This window comes from Lactuca virosa, chromosome 4, assembly GCF_052849685.1.
Source record: "Lactuca virosa cultivar CGN04683 chromosome 4, Lactuca_virosa_CGN04683_v6, whole genome shotgun sequence".
NCBI lineage: Eukaryota > Viridiplantae > Streptophyta > Magnoliopsida > Asterales > Asteraceae > Lactuca > Lactuca virosa.
The window spans coordinates 158,277,428-158,289,605 of NC_136429.1; the positions used below are offsets into that span (position 1 = coordinate 158,277,428).

Below are 12,178 nucleotides of genomic sequence, written 5' to 3' on the forward strand. Positions count from 1 at the left end.
TATTTTAACTCTTTTATTTAGGGGTGAGCAAAAACCGAACCGCAAACCAAAAAAACCAAAAAAACCGCATAAACCGAAACCGAAATGAAAACCGATGGTGCGGTTTTTAGTTTTGCAAAAACCGAAAATACTCAGTGCGGTGCGGTTTCTAGTCTCGCAAAAACCGCAAAAAACCGAACCGCACCGCATATATATATATATATATATATATATATATATATATATATATATATATATATATATATATATTTAATGTTGATATTTGTAAGAACCAAGAACTTATGACAATTAAAATTTCTATAAATATAAATATCTATCTTATCTATCGGAGGATGATTGTATATTTTTAAACATACAGTCAGTGGTATTTACAATAACAAATATGTTTATGATATTTTTTAACATTTAAATATGAAGAGTACTAGTGATGATAGTATCATTTTTATGAATATATTAATTGATATTATTGCATGTACATGTGAAACAAATATTATATTAAATTTGTATTATGTTCAAACATTAGAAACATGTTGGATGACTGATTATGTAATTTGATTTCAAACTAAGAGGTGGTGGTATCGGTTAATCTCCAAAAAATGATTACTACTCCTCATCTGAGTCAAAGTAACTCACCGAGTTACTTGAGTTTTAGTAAAAAGGCAAAATGAAAACCAAAAAAAAAAACTAACAAAAAACCGCAAAAAAAAAAACCGCAAAAAACCGCAAAAACCGAACCGCATAAATATCGAACGGTGCGGTTTCTAAATTTCAAAAAACCGAAGTTGCGGTTTTCGGTTCGGTTTTGGCCAAAAACCGCACCGAACTGCACTATGCTCACCCTACTTTTATTTAAAAAACGATTTTTTTTCAGAAGAATCATTTATATTTCTAAAAGTTTTCTGAAAAAATCATTATGTTCATGAAACCTTTTTAAAATTCATAATTATTTAAGAACAATGTTACCGAACAAGAGGTTTGTGATTCTATATTGGCTTGTGGCTCAGATAAATCGTCACATCCATATGGTTTTACTTTCATATTTTTTTAAACATATTGGGAAACTTTGAAAGTTGATGTTATGACGTTTGTTAGTGAGTTTTTTATTACGGGGAAAATACATAGGATGCAATTCATCTTTTATCACTTTAATCCTCAAAGTTAATAGTCCGGTGATAGCGACCGACTTTCAATCTATTAGCCTTATCGGAGCTCAATATAAGATTATTGCTAAAGTCTTAACAATAAGACTTTCTCGAGTCATTGACTCGGTTGTTAGCCGTGAGCTAACTGCTCTCGTCAGGGGCAGGCAAATTTTGGACGGTTCACTCATGGTAAATGAAATATTGGATTAGTACAAAAAAAAAAGATAAAAAAGCTCATGATTTTCAAGGTGGACTTTGAAAGACATTCGATTCGGTATCTTGGGACTTTCTCGACCATGTGATGCTTTTCTTAGGATTTGGTTCCAAATGGCAGTTGTGGGTTCGTTGTTGCTTAAGTTCGGCTAAGACTTATGTCTTTGTCAATGGGAGTCCTTCTGTGGAGTCTGCCCTACAAAGAGGGTTACGTCAAGGAGATGCTCTTTCTCCTTTTCTCTTTATTGTAGCTATGGAGGCTTTTCATATTGCATTCGAGGATGCTTTAGCTGCGGGGTTCTTTCAGGGTGCTATGATTGGTTCTCTTCAAATTTCTCATTTACGTTATGCAGCTAGCATGTTATTCTTGGGTGATTAGGATCGCTCCAATATACGTGGGATTGTTCAAGTATTGTAGTGTTTCTATTGTGTGTCTAGCCTAAAGCTTAATCTGCATAAAGCTAATATGTATGGTGTAGGTGTAGATTTTGAAGAAGTCAAAAATTTTGATGGAATTATTGGATGCAAGGCAGATCAACTTCCCTTTTCCTACTTGGATCTCCCTATTGGAAATAATATGTCGAGGCTCAAAATTTGGGATCCTATGATTGAGAAATTTAATAATAGGCTTTCTAAATGGAAAGCTAATATGCCTTCAATTGGTGGTCGCTCTGTGTTGGTTTCTATTGTCTTGGGGTCTCTTGGTATATATTACCTTTTTAAAAAGAAATAGAGTATATCCGATCTAAATTCTTTTGGGGTTCTGACAGCGAAAAAAATTACTTGAATTGCCTGGAACTCGATTCTTGCTTCTAAAACAAAGGTGGTCTAGGCATTGGTAGTCTTGACGCCTTAAATTTAGCGCTTATTCAGAAGTGGAGATGGAGACTGGTTACTGAAAAAAATACATTGTGGGTGGACCTCATTACTGCCATGTATGGTGAATATGGAGGTGGATACACATCTTTCTTTCCTCGTGTTCATGGGCAAGGCGTGTGGTCTAGGATTGTAGGATCCATAAATTTCATGCACGAAAAGGGTCTGGTGCTTCATTCTTTCTTACAAAAAAAGGTGGTAGATGGAAATTCTACGCGCTTCTGGAGTAATGTTTGGCTAGGTGACTTACCACTTAATGTTAGATTCTTTAGATTGTTTCATTTGGAAACTCAACAAAACTATTTGGTGTGAGATAAGTGGAATGATGGATGACATTGGTGTTGGTCTCGATCTATACATGGAGGGGTTAGTAGCCGTCAACTTGAAGATCTTTTAATGTTGCTGCAAGGTGTGCGCTTTTCTAATGATCAAGACCATTGGAGATGGTGTTTAGACGACTCGTTTCTTTCTCTGTTAAGGAAATTAGGTTGCACATTGACAATTTGACTCTTCCTCATAAGAATATGCAAACTAGGTAGTCTAAATTCCTTCCTAAGAAGGTTAATATTCTTGTTTAGAGAATTTTACTTAACAGGCTCCCTACTTGATGGAATCTTAATCTAAAAGGTATGGATCTTAACACTCTTATGTGTCCTATACGCTTGCTGTTCCAGAAGATATAGACCATGTTATGTGGTCTTGTGATCTAGTAGTCATTGTTTGGTCCAAAGTGTTTAAGTGGGTTGATGTTACCCCTCCTTCTTCAGGCAAGTTGTGTGATGTTTACGACTGGTTTAATGATTTAAGGTTGCATTCGGTTCGAAAATTAGCTCTCGAATCTATTTTAGGAGTGGTTCTTTTGGTGCTATGGAGGTCTAGAAACGAGATGGTGTTTGGTGATAAACTTTCTTCTCGCGAAAATTTGTTCCAAAGTATAGTTGATTATTCTTTTTTATGGTTTGTCAATAGAAACATAAAGGTTAAGGCATTTTGGAGTGATTGGCTCCAAAAACCCTTAATGTCTTTACCTTGTAAATATATTTTTTTTTCTTTCTAGCTTCTTGCTAGTTTTAGTATATTCAGTTGTTCTAAAAAAATTTAAGAACAATGTTTCTTTTCATAATATATACAACATAATTTTTGATCATTTAACATAGTTTGTTAGCAACTAGTTGTGAGAATAATTCAACTTTTTACTAAAACCAAAACTAAATCGAAAATTTCGCTTTTTGATTTCAAAAATACCAAACCATTGGTTTTTATGGTTTCTTGTTTTTTTTTTCTTTTTTTGTCTTTTTTAATTTTCTTGGGTTTCTTCGTAAATATTATTAATTTTTTAAAAATGGTTCAGTTCTTTTGCACACACCTATTAACAATTTGGTTTTTTGGTTTCAAAACTATTTTTTATCCACCCTGTTAACCACCACTGATTTCATATTTTCTTCAATCACAAGGCAGTGACATGCCTCATGAAATGGAATCACCATGGTATGAAATTATATAGAAAATGCTCTTTTAATTTAAAGGATAATCAAAAGCATGTTTGAGAGATCTATGTTTGTATTTATCCCATAAAATATCGACGATAACAATAAACATCCAATAATTTTGATATGACAGTATGATATAGTAGTTTTGTAAAGATATTCACATCGTGTGTTGAAGTTTAAACATGATAACGGAAGTCTATTAATAATGTATGTGGTTACACTGACACTATAACCCAAAAAAAATAATCCTATAATGAACACTATACCTCATGCTTATTTTTCTATAAAGCTTTTGTGTTATAATGTTTCTTGCAGCGACATACAACGTTAATAGACTTCCATCATCATGCTTAAACTTCAACATACATCATGAATAACTTTACAAAACTACTACATCATACTTTCGTATCAAAATCATTGGATACTTGTTATTTTTGCTAATACACTACGGGGAAAATTTGAACATAGATCCTCTCAAACGTGTTTAGAGTTATCCTCAAATGAAAATTGACATTTTTTTTTCAATTTCAAATCATCAGTGATTCCACTTCATAAGGTATATCAACATTGTGATTTAAGGAAAGATAATTTTGGTGGTTAATAAGGGCGTGCAAAAAACCAAAACCATATAAAATATCGAAAAATAGAAAATTCAAAACCAAAAAACCAACGGTTTAGTTTTTGACTTTAGAAAAAATAAATTTTCGGTTCAGTTTGGTTTCTTATATTCTAAAAAAAGAACCAAATCAAATTACCAAAATTTATATCATTTAATGTTTACGATTTAATTGATTAAAAGGTTTTGTTTGCTGCTTTTCTTTATATGTTTGTCAGAGATCTATTTTGGAAACAACTTAGATTGTCGGTCATCTCACATCCCCCTTATCCCATTCTTATGGGATATGGGTTTTTTTTTTATTGTTGTTATTTAATTGATTAAATGTGTTAAAAATATAATAATTTTAATAAATTTACGGTTTCTATTAATAATTAAAATAATAAACATATGTTGGTCTTATCTTGCATTTCTTTTAGAAAAGTACATGTTTTGTTAAATTTTATCAACATTCTTTATGAAGAAACCCCATGAAAATAAAAATAAACGAAGAAAAAACCTATGGTTTTGTATTTTTAAAGTTGAATTTTTCGGTTCGGTTTTGATTTTAATAAAAAACGAACCATTTTCATCTTAATGGTTAACAAAGTATCTAATTATTAGAAAACGTTTTATTTTAAAAAACCTTGTTTTTTGAAAACATTTTAAAAACATGAATTATTTTTCTAGAAAAAAAACATTGATATTTCAGATAAAATGGTGAATATTTCAGATAAAATGGTGAATCAATGTTTTTTCTGAAAACCCTATTTGTTGTAACTCTTTTGTTGCAGAACTTTCACCTCATTTATAAGTAAAATGAACAAAATTTTAGTCATATTCTGTTTATTACTGGTTACAGACTTAGATCAGTAAACATTAAGAAATTTAGCTACATTAACAACACATAAAATGAATTAGAGTATATTCAAACGTCTACAACCTCAAAACTCGATTTCAGAAAAAACATTGGACTATTATCTATATGTGTTTGGCAGCCATCCCGATGGAATCTGCCTTTGATTGGTGGGGTAGTCTCGTGCATAACAGCAAGAGTAGTGATAATGTTTATGAGGCTAAAACACAAAGATCAATCCATCCTACTCAAAACCATAGCAAACAAACAGCCAATATTCATTATTCAAAAGATAATATGATGGACCCTACATCATTTACTCAAGAGTACTTACTTCTCTTTCTTTAAGATATTACCTTATTTGCCCCTAGTGTGAATTGATTTACAATTTTCATGATGTGGGTCAGAATAAGTAAAATGATATTGCAGAATTTGTAGTCATGTATAATTATACAAGTAACACCGTATCATTTGTTTCAAGCCTAATGTAGACTTCTCAAAAGGGTATAAACTTTATACTGTAACGAGACAATTGAATGGAATTTCTCAATGCTTCCAAAAACGACCATTCCTAGTGAGAGATGACAGTGACTTTTTGAATGAATTTCTACGTATTTCCAAATATGTAGGGCCCATTAGTGTCTTTAGTGTAGTCTCTTATATATAATAATATCCCAAAACATTAACTTATAACCACAAAAAATCGAAACCACTTTTGACTTTACCAAATATGATGCACCAAAATTTATCCACCCTATCTCTCCTTTTCAATTTAATCATTTAACAACATCCCACAAATAAAACCAATTATCACGAATACAAAAATCTCATAACTAATAAACAAATGTATGTTTAATCATTCGAAAATAAGATACAAACAACACATTAAATTAAAGGGATTAAATTATATCAGTTTCTGGCACCCAAACGCGAAGGAGCTTGTCATAAAAGGAACAGGTGGCAATGACGGTTTTACCCTTTTTGTCTATACTCCCTCTATACCAATCTGCTCCATAAGCAAGTGATTCATGCTTATTATACGTTTCAACTACTTTGACTTCTTGACTCCCGTTGACTTTAACTATAGCAAACCCATTGTGCATACAAGCTGCAAGGATTAATCCAGGAACAACAGAATGATTTTTAATTCTCCAAACTCCACCTCCTAAACCAACCGATGCCTCCATCACAGGCCTTGTAATTGACCTCACATCCCATATTCTTAATTGTTCATCATAGCTTCCAGTGAATAGAGTGTAGGGATTATGGGGGGATTTTGAAATACAACAAACACCCATTTGATGGGATTTTGAATTTTGAAATGTTGTGGAGGAAGGACTGTTTCGTAAATCCCAGCCCTTGAATTTGCAATCGTCTGAACCGGTATAGACCAAATTTGGTTGGTCTGGATCGAAAGTTGTAGCCCAAACTTCATAATCATGTGCTTTCCATTGTTGTAATGTGATTGTTTTGGTTTCTTGAAATGTAGTTAGTGAGATCGATCCATCTGAATGGCCTACTGAGATCGATGTGGCTGAAGGGTTCCAATCCAAGCATAGACACATACAGGAGCTAAGTTTTTCGCTACTTACCTCTTTCAAATCATTCCCTACATATCAATTATTCATCAATTACATATAGCATCTAGCATTTGATTATATCAATTTAACGTACCATTAATGGAGCTTTGTAAGTGATGAATCTTCAGGAAACCATCAGCATCGGCTTGAGCAAGCAATGGACGTGTTGTTGTTGTTGTTGCGTTGTCTCCCACTGGGTTCCATTTCATGTCAAAGATACCAGCTGTCTTCAATCTGTAAAGCAAATCGACTTTTCCCAAATCGACATTGAAAAGGGAAATGCTTCCTGATCTAGTTGGATGATCACCTTCTTGTAATGTGTAAGTTGAAGCAGCTAGGACATGGTGGAACGAATCGTGGGGGCAAAACTCAACGACGTCGGCGTTTCCATCTAAGTAGCAGTGTCCCACGTCCATTGACCTAATTCATACCAGAAGAAATCAGATGTTGAAAGTTGGAATACATTCGTTTAATAAGCAGAAGAAAGGAGGAAATCAGAAGTTTATTCAGTTTTGCTTGGGCATTTCATCGAACAGATTGTAGGCGTGATGATATATGATTATATGAAAAAATTCAGAATTGTAACGACAAGAGAGCCATAGTTGCGACCTCGATATGAAAGATTCGAAGTTACAGAAGGCTCGAAATCTACCGTTGAATTAACAGGGATGTAGTTGGCGTCGCCGGCGTCAAAGAAAAATGTCGGCGCTCGTTGCAACAAACTTTTGGGCAGAAAAACGAGAATATTGAGCTTCAGAAAACATGGGCTTTCTACAAATTGCTTAGTGGGCTTGAAGGGATGTTATTTGTTGAAATAAAAGGGCTTTTATGGTTGCTAAATGGACCTACTGCATGCTCTGACTAAACCATATTTTTATTGTTTGATTTGACCCGACCGTTGAAAATAACAATTCTACCCTTGCGAATAAAATGAAATAAATGTATCATTCCGCATATATTTACTTCAAAAATTTCTGATTTAAACATATTCACTTCAAAAAATTCAGCGATGAAAATTCAAGAATTCATATTTATGCATCTAATTTCATATTTCAGCAAAGTAATATAATCAAAAATCTGATCTCTGCATCTAACATCATATTTCTACAAACAAATAGCATTTAATTTCAGATTTATGCATCGAACTTTAAATTTCCACATCTAATTTCATATTTTAGCAAACTAATACAATCAAAAATCTAATTTATACATCTAACTTTATATTTCAACAAAAAAAAAATAAAGTCTAATTTCATATTTCATCTAATATCATATTTCAGTAATGTAATAGCATAAAAAAACTAATTTTTGCATTTAATTTCATGTTTAACCAAACAAAGAACATCTAATTTTATATTTCAGAAAACACAACATGTAATTTCATATGATACATCTTATTAGAAAAAAAAAAAAAAAAAAGAAAACAGAAGAATAAGATGTATCAGATTAACGAAAAGAAAAAGAAAACAGAAAAAAACTTACCAGTTCGAAGTTGTAGGTGGCGGACGATGGGCTAGCAGATGGCGGAGCAAGGTAGTGGTGGAGATCGACAAAGGTTTCAAAGTTGTAGGTGGCGGACGATGGGCTGGCAGATGGCGGAGGAAGGTAGTGGTGGAGATCGACAAAGGTTTCTCCAAAGGTGGAGAGAGCTCCGACGACTTCTCTTTTTTCCTTTGTGTCCTTGCAACGTTCAACCCATAAACTAACTGAATTTCCTTCTCAGCAACAAGAGGTAGAAGAAAAAAAAAACCTTACTAGTTCGATGTTGCAGGTGGCGGACAATGGGCTGACAGATGGCGGAGGTCGACGAAGGGAGGTAGAAGTAGCAAAAGGAAGAAGCGAGAAGCGAGAAGGATTAAAAACAGGAAAGAGTTCCAAAATTAATCAGTCAACATTTTTTTTTTATGAGAGGGTAATGGATTGGGCAAGAGGCTTGACATGTCAAATACTCTTATCCAGTCATTTTAGCAAATCACATAAGTTAATCAAATCTCCATTAAGTTCACTGAAATGTCAAGAAAAACTGTTTGAAAAGGTGTTGTTTTGAAAAAAAAAATAAAAAATAAAAATTTATCCCTAATAAATAAAGAACTTTTTTGTCACATGACATGCTCTTCTTGATTTTGCCACATATTATTTTGTGGTTATTTTCAATTAAATTTTTTCCACATGGCATTTTGTGGTTTTTTTCATTTTATTAAATTCCACATAATATTTAAATGTAATAATTGTTATAAATGTAATAATAAATGAATATCAATTTCATTAATTGACTTTCCTTCTAATTTTAAAATTTCCAAATTAAAACTTCATTAATTTCCTTTGTTTGTTTATCTAAATTATCTATTTAAATTTAAAAAAGAAAAAACACTTTAATTTTAATAATTCAATATTTTTCTAATTTTTTTTATAAATTCAAACTTCTTAAATGTTTAGAATTTCATATGTAATTTTTTTTAAAATGAACTCATGTAATACATGAGTTTTACACCTAGTAAAAATGAACCCATGCTAGATCGGTTTGACTGTTATTATGATAGCGTATGATATGTATGTCACATGTTTTTATGATTGCGGGTTGGGTTGAGGCGGTCCTGCTTTGTGCTGAAGGCCAACATACCCAGGACGGACCGGATAGACTACAAACCCAAAAGGGTATGGTAGTCAGACCGAAGGCCCGACGAGCGATCCGGATAGGCTGAAGGCCCTGAGAGGCGGTCCAGACGTGCCGAAGGCTCGGAGAGCGGTCCAGATAGACTGAAGGCCTGCGAGGCGGTCCAGTCAGGCTGAAGGCTCATTATGCATGTTGTTCTGTATTTGTTATATGTTATGGTTATATTTGTATGGCGTTGGTATTTTGGGGAAACTCACTAAGCTTCGGGCTTACAGTTGTTGATTTTGTTTCAGGTACTTCTGATGATCGCGGGAAGGCGAAGGCGTGATCGTGCACCTCCTCATATTTTCATGATTGATTCTGGGGATACTCTGATGCTTAAACTATTTTGAAAACAAATTGTAATAACTTAATAGTTTCTAAATGTTTTACAAAGTTTTAAATTGACTTGAATTTTATGGGTGTTACAAGTTGGTATCAGAGCCTTGGTTTGAGTGAATTGGAGGAACACTCGTGTGAATCCAGTCTCAAATCAAGGAAAGATTTTCAAAATGATTTCTAAATGGTTTTCAAAATAAGTAAAGGAGGATGCAGGGTGTACGATCAGCCGGAACCAGTAAGTAAACCCCAAAATACCATACAGTTATTTGATTATGTGATATGTTAGAACAGCATGCTAGTACTAGGCTAGGGATCTTCAGGAATTGCATGATTGAATTGCCTGATTACATGATGCCTGCTAGCCTAGGGTTTCCTTTATATGAAATTGACATCATTACTGTAGTTGCTTAGTGTATGCATCACGGTTATACATAATTAAGATCTTATAGCCTGAGAATGTTTGATTTGGCCTTATGTTCTGTTCTTGCCGGATTGGGAGCTTAGGGTAGGATTGGACATTCGAAAGTCTATGGGGTCCAGCGTTATGTATGGATAGCATACACTAGTATTGCAGGGTTGGTGGAAGTTTCATGGATGGGTGGGTCGTGAGAGGCCGGGAGGCCAGTTATGAGATATTCAGTATTCCGCTAGGAGTGAGGATTGAGTGCTCGCTATGTTTGTATATCGTTAGGGTGTTGTGGTGATACTTGAGACAAATATGGGTAGGTGTGGAAGGTAGTATGGGCCCGTACTACTGAAAGCACAGGACCCATACGCGTAGCAAGGAAGTCACAACCCCTAGGGTTGGGTTGGGAGTAGGTCCCCTGCCATCATATGGATTATCAGAGATCTTTCTGGTATCTTACCATAATGGTGGTTACGAGACGTCTTGAGACCGAATCCAGGTTAGGATCGGGAGTTGGCAGCCAGGATAGGTCAGTATAGTCAGAGGACCGTGTCAGTGAAATCATCCGGTAGGAGGTGATCGGGGTTGTCCGGGGACAGTTTCCGGAGATGTTTGGGTCTCTTAAGACCTCCATGGTTGAGTATTTTGACGAGCGTTATGCAGCCATTGCCGAGACGGTTGTCGCGACAGCTATAGCAACTGTAACGACGGCAGGAGGAGGAGCTGGGCGAGCTTTCCAGTATCGGGACTTGTTACAGGGACATATTCTGATGAGCAAAGGGCTGCAGTTATTTGTGATCAGGGAGATGTTTTGCACTCATTACATTCCGCGGGATGAGCGGGAATGGCTAGCATAGGAGTTTTTTTGGATTTGAGGCTTCGGGGGTTTTGCTCGAGGCCGGAATGCGAGACGTGGGGACTCCAGAAAGGAGTGATGATTATGTTCAGCTGGGGTTTTGCAGCTAGAAGTAGAATGGTTAATTGATGGATTGAAATGTCGTTTTATAGGGCAAGGATTGTGCCCTTTCAGTCTTTCGAGCTCGAAGGAGTGAGCAGACTTGGGACCCCAGGATTAGGTTGTATTCCAGCTCGGGGTCCGTTAGTCGCAGGGGTTGGCGGCAGTATTCCAGCGTTGGTCAGCGCGGGTGGGTCGATGTGGCATAAATATATTGTGAGATCCGATTCGCATTGGATCTCTTGTGTCGGGCGACCAGGATTGATGGTACTGCCTATTGCACTTCCGGGATTAGATGCTATGTCATGGGAGTAGTTGTAGCCCGGTGTAGGGCAAAGGTTGCTTCAGCTACTACAGTTCAACTGTGGATGATTGAGCCGGTGAGTGAGTCAGGGTGCAAGGCCCTGAATGGTATGATTTCTAGAGCCGAGAGCGGGAGAATTGTTGGAACACTTTGGGAAGAAGGGTATTATGTGGGAGGCCTACGGGAAGGGTCCCACAGGATGGCTATTCGGCGTTGTCAGGATTCAGTAATTCAGTAGCCGCTATTGGTTGGCGGAGGAAAACGCCAAAGGAAGTAGCTCGTTGCTGAGATGTTAGATGGGGCATCTATCTTTTGGACTTCAAGATTTGAGTGTGGGATCATTCAAGTATTAGGGACTGTTGGTTTCCCTAGGATTCAGGAAGTGTTCATCTAGTTATTAGAAGCATGTGATCATTCGTGGTTGGCTAGTAAAGGAGTACTAGTTGGAAAGGTATGGTTGTCATCAGATCGATCGTTGGAAAGTGAGAAGGATTGGGAATTCTCAAAATTTCATGTATTGTGAAGACTTAGTTTAATCTAAGTGGGGGAGAATCGTCCCGGAATGCAGAAGCTGGATCGGTTTTGAAACTGGGATAGGTTTCGCATCGTTTTCAGGAAGGAAGGCAACGCTAGTGGCTGCTTGGTTTGAGTGTTGTGTGAATTGGGAGTTCGGTAAAACTCCCCCGCATGTGGATCGGTTCTTCTCGGTGCTTGATAGCAGAACTTTGGGAAATCAGGTTGGGATTCTAGCCATGAATTGAGTTCA

At 35.8% G+C, this 12,178-nt stretch overlaps 2 protein-coding genes and 1 long non-coding RNA gene across 3 annotated transcripts; 2 read left to right on the forward strand and 1 right to left on the reverse strand.

The window, feature by feature from the left end:
• The first annotated feature begins 1,608 nt into the window (after positions 1-1,608).
• On the forward strand, positions 1,609-2,088 carry LOC145105286 (uncharacterized). The gene is made up of 2 exons (XM_079042413.1): positions 1,609-1,726; positions 1,835-2,088. The coding sequence occupies exons 1-2, from the start codon at positions 1,609-1,611 to the stop codon at positions 2,086-2,088; spliced, it is 372 nt and encodes a 123-aa protein (XP_078898539.1).
• Positions 2,089-5,979: 3,891 nt separating this feature from the next.
• LOC145107614 (Transducin/WD40 repeat-like superfamily protein) lies at positions 5,980-7,168 on the reverse strand. The gene is made up of 2 exons (XM_079044550.1): positions 6,847-7,168; positions 5,980-6,781 (listed from the first exon to the last, which is right to left on the reverse strand). Exons 1-2 carry the CDS (start codon positions 7,166-7,168, stop codon positions 6,072-6,074), a joined length of 1,032 nt encoding a protein of 343 aa, XP_078900676.1. The 3' UTR covers positions 5,980-6,071.
• Positions 6,424-7,708, forward strand: LOC145107616 (uncharacterized). Its single transcript, XR_013707907.1, has 2 exons — positions 6,424-6,555; positions 6,662-7,708. It is a non-coding gene; the product is annotated as an uncharacterized LOC145107616 (long non-coding RNA).
• Positions 7,709-12,178: the final 4,470 nt, after the last annotated feature.

What these genes read in the sequence shown, in the direction of transcription:
- LOC145105286 (XM_079042413.1), top strand. Translation starts at nt 1,609, where the DNA reads ATGGAGGCTTTTCATATTGCATTCGAGGATGCTTTAGCTGCGGGGTTC. An exon ending in AGCTAGCATGTTATTCTTGG is followed by an intron (nt 1,727 to 1,834) that starts GTGATTAGGATC and finishes TGTATGGTGTAG; the next exon opens with GTGTAGATTTTGAAGAAGTC.
- LOC145107614 (XM_079044550.1), bottom strand. Translation starts at nt 7,168, where the DNA reads ATGGACGTGGGACACTGCTACTTAGATGGAAACGCCGACGTCGTTGAG. An exon ending in CTTACAAAGCTCCATTAATG is followed by an intron (nt 6,782 to 6,846) that starts GTACGTTAAATT and finishes ATTGATATGTAG; the next exon opens with GGAATGATTTGAAAGAGGTA.